We start from the raw sequence: 21,314 nt of genomic DNA, 5'->3' as shown, positions 1-21,314 counted from the left end.
GCCAGAGACAGATGAGCTGGATTCATATTCCTGTTCTGCCACTCTGTGCAACTACGTAACTCTGTGTTTTGGGGCTCTTCCAAGCTGGAGGGGACAGAATTCCGTTCACTAGGATTGCTGTGGGCACCTGTATAAACTAACAACACAGTAGGCTCTCGGTAAGTCTTCAGGGACACATGAGCTAGAAGTGACTCACTTCCCTGCACTGTAGAGGCTCAGGTCTATTGGTGAGACGCTGGTTCAAGCCACTCCAGTCTTGTCTGCCTTTGTACATGTTCATTTAGCACTTGCTCAGCAAATGGGTTCTGAACACCTGGCACGGGCCCCAGATGTATCTGAGTTCAGTCAGGGAAATAGGTAAAGACATCCACAATAGAATACCAGGAAGGAGGAAGTGCAGGGCTCAGAAAAGGTGGGGCGATTAAGGAGGGGGGCAGGAGTTAGCTGAGCAAGGAACGGATGTTACTTCTGATGAAGAGTTCTCTTGAAGAAAACCACCGCCTGGAGTGTTTTTGTTTTTTTAAATTTATTTTGAAACAGGGTTTCTCTGTAGCCTTAGCTGTCTTGAAACTCTAGACAAGACTGGCCTCGAACTCACATATCTGCCTGTTAGGATTCAGACTTTAGGCTGGCCGGCCTTGTCACCTGGCAGGATGCACTCAGGCAGTACCCTGGCCAGTCCAGGGTCCTAAGGCTGCTATGTCCCTAAGAAGTCTGTATGCCGGTGCAAAAGGTCCCTTTAAGAGATAAACTCCAGGCCAGGCGGTGGTGACACAGACCTTTAATCCCAGCACTCTGGAGGCAGAGGCAGAAGCAGAGGCAGGGGGATCTCTGTGAGTTTGAGGCCAGCCTGGTCTATAGCACGAGTTCCAGGACTGGTTCCATAGCTACTGAGAAATCCTGTCTCGAAACCTGATCACCCCCCCACCCCCAAAAAAGAGAGACAAGTGTTTAATTGGGGGCCTTCACCCCAACCCCTGGCACCCGTTTTTTTGTTGGGTGGAAAACTCCATTCCAAGTCTCCTCCCCTGGGAGTGGCCACAGTCCAGACTCCACCTCCAAGAAAGCTCTCCAAACAGTGATCCCTCCCCAGGGAGGGTCAAGACCACTCCCACAGGCTATTTAAACTGCCCCCCAGGGAGTGAACATGTGGTCTTCTGTTTTTCTCTGGTCTTTCCGTTCTCTGTTCATCTCTCCATGTTTTCGGGGGGGGGGGGGGGGAGGGGAGGCATCCGGGATTGCTGGCACCCATTAAACCTGGACATCTTCTAATTTGGTCTGATTGGGATTATTGCATTGGCAGAGAGGGTTGTCGGCCAAGGAAAAACAACAAGCTCCACCTGTCCCCACTTTCTTCCCTCTTTTTCTGAAGAGGCAAGCAGGTCTCTGTCTCTCTCTTCCCTTTACCCTTTACTCAATAAACTCCTCACTTAAGCTCTGTCTGCAGACCGTGAGGCCTCTGGCTCTCAACCTGCCAAGGTCTCTTGCTCGCAGAATCGCCTGGGCCATCTCAGTGGTCGTGGTTTGAACCCACCCGTGGCTTGGTCCATTTCGCGCAGGAATCATTACATCGCCTGCCTCTACCTCCTGAGTGCAGTGATTAAAGGTATGTGCCACCACCTACCATTGCCCAATATCCACGGGTCTGGCGCAGATTTTTGTTTGAGGTAGGCTGTCCTGGAACTATGTAGAGCAGGCCTTTCTCTGTCCTCTAGGACTGAGATTTAAGCCGGCCTGAAGCATATTTTTTTTAAGATTTATTTATTTTTATATACATTGATGTAATGCCTGCTTGTGTGTCAGTGTGAAGGTGTCCTCAGATCCTCTGGAGCTGGAGTTACAGACAGTTGTGAGCTGCCATGTGGGTGCTGGGCATTCAACCTGGGTCCTTTGGAAGAATAGCCAGTGCTCTTACTCCTGAATCATCTCTCCAGCCCCTGAAGCATATTTTTACAGCATCAAATAAAAGACATTTTAAAAAATTAGGAGCAGGAAGAGTGCCTCTAAGTCCATTGGCCACGTGGTGTAATCTACACCTCTAACTACCCGAAAGCCCTAGAGCATGCAGCAGGCAGGTCGGGTCATTTACATTCCGTCACGGTGCAGGGTTTAGGCACCGCGCACTAGTACTTCTGACCCTCAAGTGCCCAAATGAATGGAAACAATCCGGTTGGCCGCGCGCCAGACCTGGGACACAGACTCTGACACCGTGACCAATCAGAGAAGAGCTTGGCCCTCTCTTGGCCCGCCCTCAGGTCGTGTCCCCCGCCAATGAGCGACGGCTGCCCAGTCTGGCCCGCGCGCACGACTGTATGCTCATGGGGCTGCCAATAAAGTTCTCCGCGGCTTTGAATTTTTTTTTCTTAAAGAGCCCGCTACGGTCACGGCGCAGGCCCCGCCCCGCCACTTCCGGTGCCGCCGCCGGGAGCCGGTGCGGCTGTGAAGGCTGGAGCTTTTTGCTGCCGCCGCTCGTCGGGCATGGTGTTGGATGCCGGTCCGCCTCGCCTGACTCGCGGTGCTCAGGTTAGCCGGTCTCGCGGGCAGAGCTGCGACCGCGGCTCCTCTCGCTGGGCGGGGGCCGCGAGGTCGGCGGCTGACGGGAAGCTCTGGGCGGGCAGCGAGCCCCCGCGGCTCTGCGGGCCGGGCCGGGGCGGACCCCGTGCCGCCGCCGGCAAGGTCACGGTGCCGAACTGAGGCCCCACCGGGAGCCCGAGGCCGCGCCGGGCAGGCCGCTGCTCCCGGAGGGAGGCGGACACGGCTGGCGACCGCGGCAGCGGGGAGGAGGGGCGGCCGGTCCCGCCTGGTCCGGTTCGGTCCTTGACCCGGTTCCGCGGTGTGTTGTCTCGGGTGTGGCCTTCTCTCTGGCGGGCTCAGTTTCCTCTGTCTCGGGTGGGCACTGGACCCGCCCATCGGCCCTGCCGGTGGGTCAGAGAGGGCTTCGCTTGGCCTGTAGGTAGAAATCGGCTCTCCATGGGTACCTTGGTAGGGCTAGATGGTGAAGGGAAGGAGGGCATCCCACGACCTGGTTGTCAGGTTAAGCAGAGGTTCCAGAAATGAGCAGGGTGGTGCTGTACAGTGAGGCGGCTGGTGGGCCTGCTACCCGGGCTTCCTAGCTGGTGGGGCAGGAGCTCGGCAGTGGGAGAGAGACTCGGTGAAAATGAAGAGCGCTACTAGTGATGGGGGAGCTTCAGGAACCTCACCTGGCCGGAACTACCAGCATTCGGTATCCGAGATCAGAGATGGGCTCCAGAGGTGCTCAGTCAATAAATCTGGTAGGCGAGAGACCCCTGGGCACTGGCATGCTATGCTGTATGGTACTGGGGTGTGGATATTTTGATCTCCTCGTCTGTCCTTAGGCTGGGGAGGTTAAATAAGTGTTCTAGTGACCTGTAGTTCTCACTTAAATGCCTGCATTAGGACTTGGATTGGAACGGTCAGTGAGGAGTTAGCCTCACCTTGAGCTGACTAGCCCCGCGCAGGTGACAGGGGCCTGATTTCACCAGAGCACGTGCAAATGCTGAGTAAACAGGACTTGATGAGACTGGTAAATAACAGGCTAGAGTCATCTTTCGTGGAGAGCCTGAAAGCCGGTCCCACCCAGAGGAGGAACTAACCAGGCTCATTACAACTTGTGGAATTTGGAGACCGAGCACATTGTTCAGAATAGCTGGTCTGTTCCCAGAATACTGCCTTAGTCACAGTGGGATTTTTCGAGAAACGGGAAGTTTGGGTAAAACTCGGGTTTTACCCAGAGGTGCGACGTATTGAGGAGAGAAAGAATTCCGGGGCCACTGCAGGTAGTCTGCCAGCCTTTAGATGGTATGAGTGATTATTCTTGTTTTAACTTTCTGATTATGGGAAGATTGCTGAATTGAGCCTGGTTGTTCTCCCTGTGGCATGTGAAAGTGATAGAGATGCTAGAAAAATTGGTGGCTGCTCTAGTCTTATGGGCCTTAGACTATCAGAAAGCATGCTGTGTTATCTACCCTGCATGGCCTTGGCACGGGTTTTATTATAAGTCTACAGTGACTGAGGATTACACCTTGCAGAGCAGAGCATACCCACCCTCTGCCTCAGAGAAGGCCTCAGTGTAGCAGAGGGGTATGGAAGCGTCAAGCACGGTAGCCCTGTGTGGGGAAGGCCTGCCTCTTGCCAGGCCTCTGAGCAGTGCAGCTCCTCCGTGTGGGGTGGCTTGTGCCCTGGCTTCATTTTCCACAAGTCTCTTGTGACCACTAGGGGACAGCCTACTAAACTATTGATCGCTACTTTTAGTTTTCCCTTTTCACCGTTGGCCTTACTGACACCGAGGTGAGGATCTGCTGATCCACATGGGGTGCTTCCCGCACCCCTCCCTGACCCCCAGGGGTAGGTAGGCCTATAATCCTGACATTGTCAGGCACCCCTAATGTCCCCAGGGCTGAGCACATCGCTGTAGTGATTTCACTTGTATTTTAATAACTAAAGCTTGCCTGAAGATCAGAGAGTGAAACAGCTGCAGTGGTAGCGCACACCTTTAGTCCCAGTAGCCACGCTAGTTCGTCAGTGAAACCGGGCGGTGCAGGCCTTTAATCCCAGCCCTAGAGAGAAATATAAGATGGGAGGAGATAGCTCACAAACACAGGCTCTTTTTGAGATTCCTGGAGGCAGGATCGCCATTTTCAGACTGAAGTCGAGGTTAGAGCCAGTGGGTGGCTGTTTTGCTTTTCTGACCTTCAGATTGAACCCCAATTTCTGTCTCTGAGTTTTTATTAAGACAAAAGGGTGTCTTTTAATAAATAAGACTTGCCTGAGGATCAGAAAAGTAAAACAACCACACTGGCTAGCCTTACTGATCAGACAGCAATGGCATACACTTTTAATCCCAGTAGCCACACTAGTTTGCCATAGAAACCAGGCGATAGTGGTGCACACCTTTAATCCCAGGGTCATAAAACGGGAGGAGACAGCTCTCAGGCTCAGTCTCATTCTGAGATTCCTGGAGGCAGTATCTCCATTTTCTGACTAAGGCTAAGATAAGAGTCAGTGGCCAGCTGCTTTGCTTTTCTGGTTTTCAGGTTGAACCCTAATTTCTTTCTCTTGAGTTATTATTAATCTTGCTTCACATAATGGTAGACTTGGACTTGGCCAGGGTGGCGAACACTATCTCATGACCCTGTTTAAGAAATTCCTGACAAGTTCATTCCAACTGGGGGCCAAGGCAGCAAAGCATTGCTATGTTCAGCTGTTTGGTAGCTTGTGGGCTGAATGAAGTCTCCCTGGGGGAGTGACTTAGCAGTTGAGCCATAGCTCTATGCCTGAAGTAAAAACTTGAAGATGCCTGTGTTCATAGTAGGCTCATCTCTTCATGTAGATAACCCTGAGAAGGCATCCTGTGTTCATAGTAGGCTCATCTCTTCATGTAGATAACCCTGAGAAGGCATCCTGTGTTCATAATAGGCTCATCTCTTCATGTAGATAACCCTGAGAAGGCATCCTGTGTTCATGGTAGGCTCATCTCTTCATGTAGATAACCCTGAGAAGGCATCCTGTGTTCATAGTAGGCTCATCTCTTCATGTAGATAACCCTGAGAAGGCATCCTGTGTTCATAGTAGGCTCATCTCTTCATGTAGATAACCCTGAGAAGGCATCCTGTGTTCATAGTAGGCTCATCTCTTCATGTAGATAACCCTGAGAAGGCATTGTAGAGTGGGGCTGAAGAAACGGGTGCTAATGTGCTTTCAGATGTCTGCCAGCTCTGTTGAGGTGTGGCTGAACTGCCCCTTCACTTCATGATTGATCAGTGTGTAAACCTGACACCATGTCCACACTTAGCACATCTTCCGGAGGTTACTGTGGTGAGCGCTTCTTGTAGCTTAGTGACTTGGACACTCACCCTCCACACCTGTTGTTCCAGGGTCCATGTGGGCATGCACCTGTGTGGGGGGAAGATAGCGTGAGAACGAGCAACCTGTGTTAGGAATCTTTCCCAGATTTCAATGCTATGAGTTTATGCATACTAACATGCAATACAAGAATTGTTTGCGTTTAGACAAATATTACTTTTTGTTTTAGTATTTTAGTATTTAGTATTTTTGTTTTAGTATTCCTCTCTGAATGAGGAATTCTGACTGATGGAAGTGTGTGATAGAAACAGAAGGCAGACTCTGGAGGTAGGAGTTGCTGACATCTTAGTGTGAATTGTGCTCTGGGTGAAGCCTTCACACATGTTCAACAGTTAGAACACATAAAGCCTCTTATAGGGAATGCTGGTCATGGCAATGGGGAGAGGAGTGCATAGGAAGTGCCTGTACCTTCTGCCCGACAAGTCTGTTGCTCCAGTGCTGCTTTTAGAATAAACAATTGAAGGCTTAGGGAGTGGGTGGCAGTTCTTTCATCGTTTATGCAGGCAGTCGGGAGCATTACCTCACCTGCCTTTGGATTTTGCTGTCCTTCCCAGGGAGTTTGCAGCAGGAGAACCTGAAAGTCACAGGGGCTGGAAGCAGCCACTGAAGACAGTCCAGTTTGGGGTATTATAATTTTCACTTCATGTTGACATTGCAAAGCAGTAAATGCAACAGTCCTTTGAAGGCTCTGTACACTTCCCTCTAAGGGAGGAGGAAAGCAAAGCATCAGATGTCACTTCTGCCCTAGAGACTTCTGCTCCCAGGCTACACCTGGATCCCATTGCCGCGGGGACAGTTACTTCATTTGACACAGTGGGGTTAGTGAATGAGTGCCAGCTGGGAAGCTTGGAGATGGGTGGGGCTAGATTGTGATTGAACTCTGTGCCTAGTGAGTATGAAACTCGTGGCTTCCCTAAACTTACAAAGAATCACATGGCTTATTCAGATTTATTGTGAAGGAATCCAGTTTTGTTAATCTGTGGAAATTTTCTGCACATTTTAGAGAAAATAAACGCCTGTCTATCTCTCCTGTCTAGTTGTTGTCTGGAGACATGGTCCTTACTTAGCCCTGCTCTTGCCTGTCTTCCAGAAGAAAGGTGGCAGTAATGCTAACGCTGGCAAGCAAGCTGAAGCGGGATGATGGTCTCAAAGGATCCCGGACATCTGCCTCCACATCTGACTCTACTCGACGGATCTCTGTGAGAGACAAGTTGCTTGTAAAAGGTAAATCATCCTCCATGGAAGCTGGCTTTATACCCTGGAACAAAGCAAACCTTGCCCAGAGGCTCTTTGAGGATGGATATAAAGTAGCCTGTTAAATGGAAATATTTCTTTAAAATTGTTTGAACATATGAGTATCAGGTGTGCTTTTAATCCCAGGACTCTGGAGGAAGAGGCAGGTAGATCTTTGAGTTTAAGGCCAACCTGGTCTATAAAATGAGTTTCAAGACAGCCAGAGTTGTATGGAGAGACCCTGTTCCAAAAAAATAAAAATGAAATGAAATTGTCACTTACAGAGGCAGGATTTATACCAGACAAAGGATAGGATTGTGATCGCAAGGAGATGGTGTTAGAACTGTGGTGTCTGACACACCAGGAATATTCTTTGTTGGCGTTGCTGCTGTGCTGTGGAAAGAAGAGACAGTAGAAGTTGGCAGGCCTGAGGCATGTGGGTGCTGCTGGTACTTTCCTCTACTGTCCTCTTTCCTGTGGAATGCACAGCAGTTTCCATCCTGGAACAGGTAATGTCTTGAGATCCTTTCCTGGTTCATAGAGCACAGCCTAAAGAGTCTTGTGAAAAGCTGGTGTCTTCAGAATTATCATCGTGCACCTGCACACCAACACACACAAGTACTGTATGAACTGGTAATAATGCATATTGTAATTTTGTTATTAGAATTCACAGAATTGTTATTAAAATTGTGTCTATGTTTGTAAAGGAAAACTGTATGATAAAGGGTTTCCTTTTGTGTGTGTGTGGGGGGGGTATCCGTATAGCTTGCATGTTCCTGTGTGCATGGGAGGGGCAAGAAGTTGTGCACTTACGGAGGTTCTGAGGTTGAAGGCCGTGGGTTTGTGCAGGTTTAACAGAGTTGCTTATGGACTTCCTGGACTTAAATCTTGAATTAGCTTAAATCATGACCAGCTATGGATGATTGGTTAAAAATGTTTTAAAAGTAAAAATGTTTACATCTCATTCTTGTCTCTAAGTCTGGAACAACCTAGATTGCAAGTAAGGTGTCCTGGGGCACCTTACTTACTTGGGTGAGCCTGATGACATTTGACTTTTCAGAACCCTCGAGGTTCTATCTGTAGAGGCAGCCCAGAGATGGGAGAGCCAGGTTGAGGAGTTTGGGGGTGTAGTTGCAGTACAAGCAGAGTTTTTTATTGCAGTAAAGAAGTCTTGACTTACCTTCTGAGATTAAACTGTCCCTTCTTCACATTGCCACCATCTTGGTTAATAGCAGCTGTAGTACACCAAGCACTTGAGGCCAGACCCTGATTGTGCTGTTATAGCAAGATTCTATATTCCTTGTAGACAATAGGAGCATCTTTCTCATGATCTGGAGTCTGGAAGACTAAGGTTAAGAAAGCAGTGTTGGGCTCACTGATAAAGGCACTTGTCTCAATGTACCAGGCTCTGGGTTCCATCCCCACTGTCACCAAAAGAAAAAAAAAGAAAAGAAAAAAAAAAAGCAAGTATTGGTTTCTGGTGAGGATTCTTCTCAGCTTCCAACTGAGGTTGTAGCCAGGTTGCTATATCCTAGGAAGGAAGGACACTGGTCTCTTCAGCAGGAAGAGACAAGAGTTTAAATGGCACTAAATCATTTATGTGAATAGAGTCGTCATAACTTATTCACTCCATGACACCACCTCTTAATACTGCTACATTGTGGATTAGGTTTTAATACGAATTTTGGCACCTCCGGACCATAGCAGGTATTGTGAGTCAAACCATAGCAAGTACTTTAGGGATAATTGCCAGGATGGTACGTCATTTTCCACCTGAAGAGCTGAGATTTGGGCTAAGAAGTCTGCAATAGTTGAGGCAGGATGGCCAGACCCACATCTTAGGGGTGAGGCAGGCTCTAGGATAACAAATTAAACACTGTGGTTCAAAGAGCAGAAATGCAAGTTAACATTGAGAAAAGAGAGTGTTGGCAGTCTCCACCCATCCTGTGTCTAGAGACTCACCTGGGAGTTTTCAAATAGCTCTAGGGTGATCACAGTGAAAAACCTTTCCAGACAAAAATCCCATTAGGACTTTGAAAGTGTCTGAGTTTAGCAAGATTGCTCTAATTGGGATTGTTGTCCTAGGTCATAAAGTGGAATTCTGTGAAGATGTCTTTCATGAGTATGGACAGGTCCTAGGAAACTGTGGTTGTGTCTAGGACTTGATACTAAGTATCTGGCAACTAAAACTGCCTTGAGACAATACAGTATAGGGAAGTGAAGAAAGCAGGCTGAGGGATAGTCACACTTGAAGGAGAATGCCCCAGTATAGTCTTTGCTCAGTTCTTAGAGCTGTCACCAGGCTGGCAGAAGGTCAGGTGGGGGCTGTCTTGGAAGGTATGTAGCCTTTGGCAACAGTCTGTACAGCCATAAAATCTAGAACAAAGGCCATATGTCCGTAGCCGCAGTGAGAGGGCGCCTGGGCAGTGTATCACAGAAGACTGTCCTACACTGGCATCCCAAAGAGCCAAGAGAAAGATTGTAGAAACTAACAGGACAAAAATAGGTGCTTTTATAGATAGGGGAGGGACTCATGGGGTCCTGCCACTTACTGGTAAACTATAGGCTGGGTGTCCACTCCTGCCCTCCTTGAGCCCACCAGGCATCTTAGAGCATCTTAGGGATAATGTGTCTATGTGTGATTGGGCTCTCACGACCCACCAAGACTCCCACGTGCCTCTGTGCTAATGTGGCTCCTGATGGGGAGAGAGGTCCCCAACTCTGTTCCCAGTGCTAGCCTTCTATTCTAATCTCTGGTGAGTGGGTCAGGGTTCAACTTGCCACATTGCCAAGGTTGTCACAGCCTTTGACAGCATGTGAATCTGCGGGGTAACCTAACAAGGAGTCCTGCTAACAGTCGACTAGGGGGGCAGCTATCTAAGCACACATCGCCTTATGTGTTCTGTTGAAGGGTAAACACCAGTGAGGCTGTTCAGGGAACCTGGATAGCCGTCACAAGTATATCAAACAGCCCAAGGGGGCAAGAGGGCCCGTTGAAGCCATAGATAGGTGCTCAGCTTTTATTTTCTGTGCTCATGTCAAAAGTAGGTGGTATGAAGTCCAGAGCTACATTCTTAGCAATACTAGGCCTTTGTTAGAGGAACTGTTTTTTCAGAGTTGTAGCTTGCATTTTAGAGTGGCTCTAGAACACCTTTGGTTAGCTATATCTGTGCTCTCTAGGGCTTGAGACCCATGTCCTGGGAATGAAGGGCTCAGCTTCCTATACTTGCTGAAGTCTGAAACTGAAACTCAGTTCTGCTAAGACGCATGTGCATCTGACTGGACTGGCTGTTTATCTTAACTTAGGCCACTATAACAAACCACTGCAGATTGGGTAACATAAGCCACACATTTCTCATAGTTCTAGAGGCTGATTTGATGCCCAAGATCAAGTCTTAGTGAGGTCTTCTTGGTTTGTAAACAAATGGCTCCTTGCTTGTGTCCTCACCCAACAGAGAAATGAAGGAGGTGCCTGGGGAGAATGCTTCTACTGAGGACACTGACCTCATGTGGGAGGTCTGCCAAGACGGCCTAATGACTTCCAAGTGCCACTTCATTAGAGCATAGAGCTTCAGTATATGAAGGGAAAAGGGACACAAATTTAGGCCATAGTATCTTTGGGATTCTTCCTCAGTCACAGGCCACATGAGGAGAAAAGTTCTCAATATCTCAAGATATTCACATACAGTAGGGGCCCTGCAAGTGTGTTTACATGCACCACATGAAGGTAGCAGATCTGGAGGATACAATGTTGTGAGCTGCCCAATGCAAGAGAAGGTGAGTGTGTGAGGTATGGGGGCCATTGTGGTAACTGTGAATTTTGTAATCTGGTTATGATCATACTTCCAGGGGACTCTGGTTTGATCCTTACATAGAGAAGAAAAGAATTTAATTTCTCAGAAGGAAGTTATGCAGCCACTGAGTTACGTAAGATGCTAGTTGCCTCCCAGAAATGCTAAGCCACCTAGCAAAAGAGGTGTTGTTACCTTGTTAAAGCACTGTGCAGATTTGAAGGGGTGTTTTATCTTCTGCACTGGCCTAGACAAAGTGCCAGGCGTCTTTATTGAAATCCTATGTCCCAAGGATTCTATTCCTTTACCTGCTCTGAGAGGTGAGACAGAGAATTCCTGATATGGTCAGGAGACTGTGTTTGGGGCTCTCTTCAGCCCTCTTACTTTCTTGGGTGAGTTACACTGAACATGATGAAATAAGCAGAACCTTAAATTTGTTGATGTCATGTAAAATTAGAACTATTTACTAAGTTTGTATAATGATATTAGATCATCTTTTTATGGGCATTGGTCTAAAAGCAGTCTGAATGACATGACCTCAAGATTAATATATTCAAATCTAAACATTTGGGTGATATTAGGAGAAAAATTATTTTTGGAGGTAATTCATGGAGGTAGAGTTGCTACAAATGGAGATCCTTTCCTACCATTTGCACATACAACAAGAATATACTATCTATGAGGGCCCTGAGCCCTCACCAGATTCAGAATCTGCTGCTGCTTTTGGTCTTGGCAGCCAGCTTTCAGAATTATGAAAAATAAGTGTCTGTTTACAAACCACCCACGCATAAGATATTTTTGTTATAAAACAGACCAAGAGTTAGAGAACAACACTAATTTAGGAACCTGGGCCTACTTAGGATTTTTAATGGTACTGGAATGATTGAGGACTGGGGCATCCAGTGTTTTAGAATCCCTATAGCTACTGGATTGTGGGGATAATATATAGAACTCAGATTATTTAAAAAATCGCTAAATCCTTTACACAGCAGTCTTTACAGACTAATAATGGACAGCTATTTGAGAAGATCAATGTTATGGAGAGGGATAACATCAATTTGACAAAATTATCTGAAAGGATTTGTGCTGTTGAATTTAATAATCAGAATCTGAAAAGTTATGATAGATTAATGTGTAAGATATCTCTCCAGGAAGGTAATATGCACACAATCAAAATTATGTCCAAGGATGAGACATTGTCTTTATTGGACAAGTTTCATACCTTGGAATCCTCAGTGGACATTAGAACAGAACACTGGACAGGAGATTTGAACTCTAAAAAAGGCAGTAGTAAAAAGATACCCCTGGATGACTTACATAGAGTTTCAACTGCATATTCAGTAATTTCCTCAGAAAGACCATCTGGCACAAAGTACCCTAAGGTAGTCAAAGAATATGCATGGGAACCAATATATATGAGCGATCTAAAAGAAATAAAACAAGCAATAGTTTCTTATTGACTACATTCATCTTTTGTCTGGAAAATGGTGAAAAACGTGAGCTTCAAGCACTCAGGCTACCCTAAATGATGAACTTCAGTTAATCTCAGTGGTCCTAGAAGAGGGACCTCGGCTGCTTTGGAAGTGTTATTGGAGAGAAGAGGCAAAATTTTTAGAGCAACAGAGGAAAGCAAAAAGATTTGAGATTTCCCAAGATCAAATTCTTGGTGAGGGTCATTACTCTGATCCTCAGGAACAGGCTCACTATAACGAATGCACCCTGTCCCTATATAGCACAGCAGCTTTAGATGCTTGATACAGGATTCAGTAACTAAGAAAGAGGATTGAGTCACATATTAGGGTTAAACAGGGCCAGAGAGAACCCTTTAGTGACTTCTTACAAAGATTAACTGATGCTGTACAAGTAGGAATGACAGACCCTGGAGCTAGATGTGTACTAATTGAATCTTTGGCTTTTGAAAATGCCAACTTAGAATGTAAGACGATCCTTCGGCCTTTAAAGGTTATCAGCACCCATAGATGAATGGATCTTATATACAATGAATGTTGAACTATTTGACTATAGTACTGAAGCTTGGTAGGAGAAGCAATTTCCAGTGGTAATGATGAGGAGACATCAAAATGCCAAATGTTTTAATTGTGGTAGAATGGGATATCTATGAAGGGACTGTAGACAAGGAATTTCTAGAATCATGTCTCTAGGAATGGCAAGAATAGGAGGACTCACCTTCTGGTATATGTAGGAGGTGTGGCAAAGACTGACATTAGGCTAATAAATGTAGGTTGACAAGAGACAGACAAGACCACCTGATACCACTGGGAAATTCCTTTAGGGGCCTCTCGCAGGCCCCCATGTCAAACAAGGTCCAATCATTCCCAGCCACTGTGGAGAACATGTCTCACCAGGAAAATTAAACAATCCAGTGCCTACTGTAAAAAAAAAAAACCATACTGTTCTAGATGATAGAATAGACATGGAGGATAAATCAAAATTCCAGTAGGAAATAGGAAATGTATATTTTGGCAGACTTCTATAAAATGATCAAAGACCAAAGCTGCTAGTGCGTATAAATGACACATTGTAATTGAAGGATTACTAGGCATGGGTGCAGACACGAGTATCATTACTCCAGAATCTTGGCATCCAGATTGGCCTCTTCAAGAGGCAGATATTCAATTCCTGGGAATTGGAACCCTATCTCAAGTGAAAAAAAAAGCACGAGGTGGGTTAAATACATAGGGCCAGAAGGACAGAAAGGAAGGCTGAGGCCATATGAAGCAAATATAGCAGTGAATTAATGGGGTCATGACCTATTGCAGCAATGGAATGCCCAGGTTAACATTCCTGCAGTCCCCAAAACTCATATTTCTGGTAAGGATATTATAAGATATTATAAACAAAGGTCACCAACCATTCAGGCTGTACAAGAACACAAAGCAACTAGCAAACCTTCAGAGGTACTACTGGCCTTGCCTTTAAAATGGTTAACTGAGAAACCCATGTGGGTTAAACAATGGCCTTTAATGGAAGACAAACTTTAGAACAGCTGGTACAGGAGCAACTAGATGCTTACCATATTATAGAATCAACCAGCCCTTAGAATTCTCCAGTGTTTGTTGTTAAAATGAAATCTGGAAAATGGAGAATGGTGACAGATCTAAGAGCTGTCAAGAAGGTTATTCAACCTAAGGGCCCTTTACAATCTGGAATTCCTCTGCCTTCTCTATTACCAAAAGGATAGCCTCTTGTAGTTATTGATTTAAAAGATTTTTTTTCTTCATTATACTTTTACAAGAAAAGTACATAGAAAAATTTGCTTTCACAATGCCTACGCAGCCTACTAGGAGATACTGGTGGACTGTCTTCCCATAGGGAATGTTCAGTCATCGCACCCTGTGCCAATACTTTGTAAATCGGCCATTGGAAATAATATGCAAGCAATTTCCTAAGTCTATAATTTACCATTACATGGACGATATTTTGTTATCTGAGTCAGATGCAGATACTTTAAAAAGAATGTTTGAAGAAGTAAAGAAAGTTTTGCCTAAATGGTGATTATAGATTGCCCTGAAAAAAATACAAAGAGGAGATTCTGTCACTTACCCAGGTTACAAAATAGGTTTACAGAAAATCAGAACACAAAAGGCACAAATCAGGAGAGACTAATTGCATACTCTTAATGACTTTCAAACATTGTTAGGGGACATTTCCAGTCTACGACTTACTGTTGGGATAGCATCTGATCTAATAGTTCACTTAAGCAAAAGCTTAGATGGTGAAAAAGACTTAAATAGTTTCAGAGAATTAACAGCTAAAGCAGAAAAAGAATTTATGGTTGTTGTAGAGAAATTACAGGAGGCACATGTAGGTGGAATGAATCCAAATCTTAATTGTATTATAATCATATTGCCTTCCAGAATTTCCCCTACAGGAATTTTAATGCAGAGGGAAGATATTTTTGATTGGATTGTTTTACTGCATAAACCAAGTAAAAAATTAAAAACTTATGTGGAAAAAGTCTCTGAATGAACTATAAAAGGAAAATTGAGACTTGGTCAACTCACAGATATAGACCAAGCAGGGATTATATAGTTCCTTTTACTGCTGATGAAGACAATGAACCAAGGCAAAGAGCTTGTGCTATTTTTGGGGGGTGGGGATTAATAGCAATTATCCCCAAAGTGATAGAATTAACCTTATAAAGAGAAATACTTAAATTCTGTCCAAATTGTACGTGATGCACCAATAACTGGAGCCTGTACATTTTATACTGATGCAAATAAATCATAAAGGCAGGTTACAAATCAGAAAATTAAGTAAGGTAGAACAAATTTATAATTCTATCCAAAAGGCAGACTTATGTGCTATTCTCATAGTACATAACCAAGGGATTTTAAAGAACCTCTCAATAGAGTTACTGATTTGCAATATGCAAAAAAGAGTTATCTTATATATTGAAACTGATGAATTTATTCCAGATGATACAGAATTGACTTCATTATTCATTCAGGTTCGAGACATAATCAGAAATAGATTTTTGTCCCATATACATAACACACATCTGATCCCATACAGGTCTGCCAGGTCCTCTAGCACATGGTAATGCATAAATTGATCGATTATTGATTGGAAGTGTGCTGAAGACCTCAAAATTTTATAAGAAATATGTCATTAGCAAAGGTTTAAAGAAAGATTTCTATTACATGGCAAGAAGCTAAGTTAAAGAGATGTCCTACTTGTTTTTTCTATAACCTAACACCATTACCTGCAGGGAGTAACCCAAAGGGTACTCAAAGGAATGAGATCTGGCAGATGAATGTGTTCTGCTTTACAGAATTTGGAAAATTAAAATATGTACATCACACCATTGACACTTATTCAGGTTTTCAATGGGCAATTGCTTTGAGCTCAGAAAAGGCTGATTTGGGTAATCACGCATTTATTAGAAGTTATGGCCATCATTGGGTATACCTACACAAATAAAGACAGACAATGGTTCGTCATATGTATCTAAGAAAATGAAATAGGTTTTTTTTGCTATTATAATATAAAGCATATTACAAGTATACTAAAAATGCTACAGGTTAGGCAGTTATAGAAAGATCAAATTGAACTATAAAAGATATGCTAAACAAACAGCAAGGGATGGAAAAAATCTCAGAAGTAGATTGCATAATCCCTTATTAACCTTGAGTTTTCTTATTGCTAATGAAAAAGGAACTGTGGCAGCAGAGAGATTCAATAATAGAAAAAAAAATGTCTGAATTAAATCAGCTGGTGTATTTCAAGAATGTGTTGACCTCACAATGGAAAACAGGAGATGTGCTTCATTGGGGAACAAGTTTCACTCTTGTTTCCACAGGAGAAGAAAGGCTATAGATACCATCAAAATCATTAAAGATTTGGTTTGAGAAAGAAAAACCTCTTGACAGAGGGTAAAAGGGTCACTTGTTGGTTCCTGGCCTCCCATCTACTCAGCCCTGAAATACAGAAACTATATTAATTATATCACTGTTTGGTCCATTAGCTCTAATTTCTTATTGGCTAACTCTTACATATTAATTTAACCCATCTCCATTAATCTGTGTGTAACCATGAGGTCCTGGCCTACCAGGAAAGTTTCAGCACATCTATCTCTCCCTAACCCTGCCTTTCTTTCTCCCAGCATTCAGTCCAGTCTTCCCCACCTACCCTAAGTTCTGCCCTATCAACAGGTCAAGGCAGTTTCTTTATTCATTAACGGTACTCACAGCACACAGAGGGGACTCCCACATCACCTCTTCTTTACTGTTTAAACAAAAAAGGTTTTAACTTTAATATAGCAAAATTACATATAACAAAACAGGTATCAAGCAAGAATTACAGTTACAATATTTTTATTTACTTTATCTTTTATCATAACTAAGGAAAACTATAAATATTCTTTAACTCCATTAAAGACTGAAGAAAGAAATATTACCTAAGTAAACACTAAGTGCATTGTAAGCAACTTCCAAAACTCTAGAAATGATAGAGACATCTCGCCACCTGGACAGTCACCCAAAGTTCTTCTGTACTATGGGGCATCTATCTTCAGCACCGTTGGGGCATCTATCTTCAGCCTACAGGCCCATCTTATCCAGCAGACTTTTCATGAAGCAGGAAATTTCAAAGACAATTCGGTCACTTTCTTTTGTGTCCTGCAGAATGTCTTGCAGACTCTATCATGAAACAGGAACCCCAAAGGACCATCTCACCTTTAGGCAAGTTCAGCAGTCATTCTTTGCAAGTTCTACATGTCCAGTGAAGCAGTCCAGGGAAGAGCAGTTTCTTGCCCAAATGGCTAAGGAGCCTCTCCTATGCCCATCCTCCTCTCGAAGTAATTGGTGCTGCCAGGAACAGACATGTCTCATTGTCATGAAAAGTCCTAAGTTATGAAAACATTTAGAAGCCATATTTGAAGGGATCTAAAAGATTTGAAGAATATTTATCTAATTGAATTACATATCTAGAAAAATCTAACTAACATGACTACAAGCTTGACTATTATAGATGTTTATCTACTAACTTATATTTCTTAATTATACATTACATTTTTAAATGAACTATAGTCACAATACCTTAATCAAGAGCATATATATATATATATATATATATATCACAAGATTGACCTTAAATTTGTCTCAATAAAACAAGATTCATACCAATTCAAATCTCGATAGCTTATCCCCTGTTAAATGTAAACAATTATAAACAATATTTGGGAATATGGGCATAGTTCCGTCCATACTATTTCCTGTTGTTTGGGGATGCTGTTAATCAGGTCTTTCATGGTGTATCCTGTATGCTAGGTTCATCTCAGTCAGCAGTTGGGCAACATATTTTCTTTGTGGGAGTGTTCACAGCAACCTTTCAGAGAGTCTTATTCATTGAAACCATATTGATCTGGAGGCAGTCCACAGGTTCTCATCTTCTATGGAAACAAGAGAAGAATGTCTTTTCCAAAGCAACATATCCTGAGACCCAAATTTGGAAGTCATGATCCCTTTATAATGTATATGCTGCTTTAGCTTAGCAGCCCATACAATGAAATGTCTCTCTGTACTTAGCTGCTTCACAGTCAAAAAATTCAAGGAAAACACTATAATATACACAATCCAGACTCTCTGTGTATAGTCCATCTTTATGTGGCTTATTTTTCTTTACTCCTTATAATCTGACTGTACTCTGAGGTAAGCCAGACCCAAAAAGAGGAACATGGGATGTACTCACTCATATTTGGTTTCTAGCCATAAATAAAGGACATTGAGCCTATAATTAGTGATCCTAGAGAAGCTAAATAAGAAGGAGAACCCAAAGAAAAACATATAGGCATCCTCCTGAATATTAACCTTCATCAGGCGATGAAAGGAGACAGAGACCCACATTGGAGCACCGGACAGAAATCTCAAGGTCCAAATCAGGAGCAGAAGGAGAGAGACCACGAGCAAGGAACTCGGGACTGCGAGGGGTGCACCCACACACTGAGACAATGGGGATGTTCTATTGGGAACTCACCAAGGCCAGTTGGCCTGGGTCTGAAAAAGCCTGGGATAAAACTGGACTCGCTGAACATAGCGGACAATAAAGACTTTTTTTAATGATTTACTTTTCCAACTGTCTGTACTCTTTTTCTTCTTGTTCCCAAGCCTATGTACATTTATCCAGCACTGACCCATGTAGAGTTCTATTATGTCTGAATCTGTCCTTATTGCATTTTCTGTAATTCTCTACTGTCTTGAAGAGCTTTTAAAATGATAAGCAGCTTGGTTGCAGCAGCTCTGGTTGCTGGCTCCGCCTCTCGCCAGTTTTAAAATGGTGGGGGTACCTACCATTACGGCCAGGTAGGAGCCACACTCAGCACTCTGAGAGGGAGCATGCAGCATACTTTTATCTGAGTAACAGCGAAATCTGCTATGCAGATCACTGTGCAGCCTGGAAACATCTCTGTGTATGGAAGCGGGAATCCACTGTGCTCCCCTGCCAGTGCAAGCCTAGTAGACCTGGTCCTGCCACCTACCCAGGCAGAGAGCACCAAGCCACAGGCATGGTCTCAGCCAATTTTCTCCTGACCCCGAGTGGGTACACGAACACCCGAGCCCACAAATGCTTTTCAAAGGCTCCATAGCTAGAGTTTGTGCTGGCAACATGGACCAGGAAGTCACGTTTTAAAACTACACGGCTATTTTTTTGTTGGTGTTATGGCTAAATCACGAAAACCTCTCTTAACGGAGCTGCAGCAAGCTCTGGGAAAGAAATGTAGTCAAACTTTGATTTTTGTGTCTAGAATTCCTTTTAAGCCCTCTCAGGTTTTACATGTCCACCACATTTGTGCCAAATTGTTGCAAAGAGCAGCTTGTTTGTCCCAGCCACCCAGAACCCGAGGTGACAATCATACAGGTGGTAAGAAAACTTCATAAGGATTAGGGCAGGGTTCTGTTCTTGTGTTTGCTGGAAAATTTCTTCAAAGAGTTGAGAGACCTTGGACATCTAGGTGCCTAAAGACAAAAAGATAGCTATCCAGAAAGAATCAATAAGCAAAGAGAAATCTGACTTACTATGCTGTATTATCTGCATGGTAAAATTTGATTATCTGGACATGTATACATCTCTACAGATGCTTTAGATACATCTAAAGAGCTTGCTTTAGAGTTGGATGATGGCTCTATTCTTCTCTAAGCATGTTAAAAAAAAATTCAGAATTTCCGTTTCAAGTCAGGAGCCATCTGGTATGGGACAGAAAGAAAATAGATTTAAAGGAAATATTTTTCTCCATGCCCTTTTTGTCTATTTTGTATCTTTTGTTGAATATATGTCTATATGAATAATGCTTAAGTTTTTAGCAATGAACAGTAGATTTTCCTGCAGTAATCTTTGAAGCTTCCAGGAAGAAGATGGGGCCCCACAACAATGACCCCAACTGGTTGATATGACATCATGATGCTGATAGTGCTACCATGAGACTGGTCTTTGGGTACCAGCTGTGGAAATGGTGAACTTTTTTACAATGTTCTGGCCAGAAATCCAAATAAGAACTTCAAAACAAATAACACTATTGACTACTCAGAGACCATTTGCAGTTATACAAAACAGCAAAGTTAAAACTTAACCATCAGGGGCTGGAGAGATGGCTCAGTGGTTAAGAGCATTGCCTGCTCTTCCAAAGGTCCTGAGTTCAATTCCCAGCAACCACATGGTGGCTCATAACCATCTGTAATGGGGTCTGGTGCCCTCTTCTGGCCTTCAGGCATACACACAGAAAGAATATTGCATAAATAAATAAATATTTTTTTAAAAAAAACTTAACCATCATTTACTTATACAGGATCCCATAGAAAAAAAACATCCCCATAACATCAAGAAGCAATTCTAGAAGATAATGTACTCTGTCCCAATAAAATTTGTCCTCATGGTTAAGGACACCATTTAGGGGTTTATTATTGTATAGGGTTGGGGACTGGGGTGGAAATTTTGTAGGCCCAGAGATCTTAAAAAAGAAATAAAACTGAATGGGATGGTACAAGTTCAAATTATACTTGTTATATTGAATATGCTCCTATTTCTGTTTACAATGTTTGTACAGATATGCATAGTTATTTTGTTAAGATTTTATGCATGCATGTTTCTACCTCTGTTTAAGACATTTTTTATATTGATAGAATTTTTAGGTTGTATTTATCATATTGCTATATATATTTCTACCTCTGATCAAAATATTTATACATTGTTTACATTTTGAGGTCATTGTCCTCATTTACTGCATAATTGTTTAAAGATTGTTTAATATTCTGATATGAAGTCTTAATCTTTAAGTTATATAGGTATTAAGTATTATAGGTCAATAGTCATTCATGTTTGTTATACCTTTAGTCAGACTAGTTTGGTCCTTTAGATACATAGAGATTGTATTCAACCACTTCAAAGATCTGTGGAACATGCATTTAAATAACTTAGGATTCTGTTGATGTGAGACACAATTACTCCTGGCAGCACCAGTCTATTCCCTAGAGAGAACTGAGCACCAAAGACATTCCACTTGGAGTTTGTTTTCTTTTTGGCACAACTAGCCTTTGGGCAAGGAACTGCCCATGCCTTGACCACTGACAAAGTACACAATGTCCAGACTGGACCCAGCAGGATACAAGGGAAAAGACTGCCAAACCTAGCCAAGAGAGGGTAAGACAGTTCTGAATATTTTTCTGCCTCTAAAAATGGTCTGTTAATTACTCAAGGCCTTATCCAAACATTGCAAATGAGACTTTGGGTGATTGTGCAGTCATTTACTACACATTTTGGAAGCTGCTCAATTGCACTTTCTGCCTACTCAAGTAATGTTCCTTCTCAGGCCTTTGATGGGGTTGAAGATTAGATAGTTGTAGTTATTATCCTCTTATGATTTAGCCAAGTCATTTCCAATACAAGATTTAG

At 43.4% G+C, this 21,314-nt stretch overlaps 1 protein-coding gene across 4 annotated transcripts in view; it reads left to right on the top strand.

The window, feature by feature from the left end:
* Positions 1 to 2,379: 2,379 nt before the first annotated feature.
* Ube2f (ubiquitin conjugating enzyme E2 F (putative)) overlaps positions 2,380 to 21,314 on the top strand; it is a 52,835-nt gene continuing 33,900 nt past the window's right edge. For 3 of the 4 annotated variants that reach the window (XR_012908202.1, XR_012908201.1, XM_075952035.1), the window contains exons 1-2: positions 2,380 to 2,523; positions 6,974 to 7,107. Coding sequence is in view for 2 of the 4 variants with exons in the window: in XM_075952035.1 (XP_075808150.1) it covers positions 6,990 to 7,107 (118 nt within the window). In the remaining 2 variants the exon portion in view is untranslated. The remainder of the gene's footprint in view (positions 2,524 to 6,973; positions 7,108 to 21,314) is intronic. The other variant, XM_075952036.1, reaches the window with a different exon arrangement.

The sequence above is a fragment of the Microtus pennsylvanicus genome, chromosome 17, assembly GCF_037038515.1.
Source record: "Microtus pennsylvanicus isolate mMicPen1 chromosome 17, mMicPen1.hap1, whole genome shotgun sequence".
Lineage (NCBI taxonomy): Eukaryota > Metazoa > Chordata > Mammalia > Rodentia > Cricetidae > Microtus > Microtus pennsylvanicus.
Note: the sequence above shows the minus strand (reverse complement) of the source record. Positions and strands in the feature narration are given on the sequence as shown.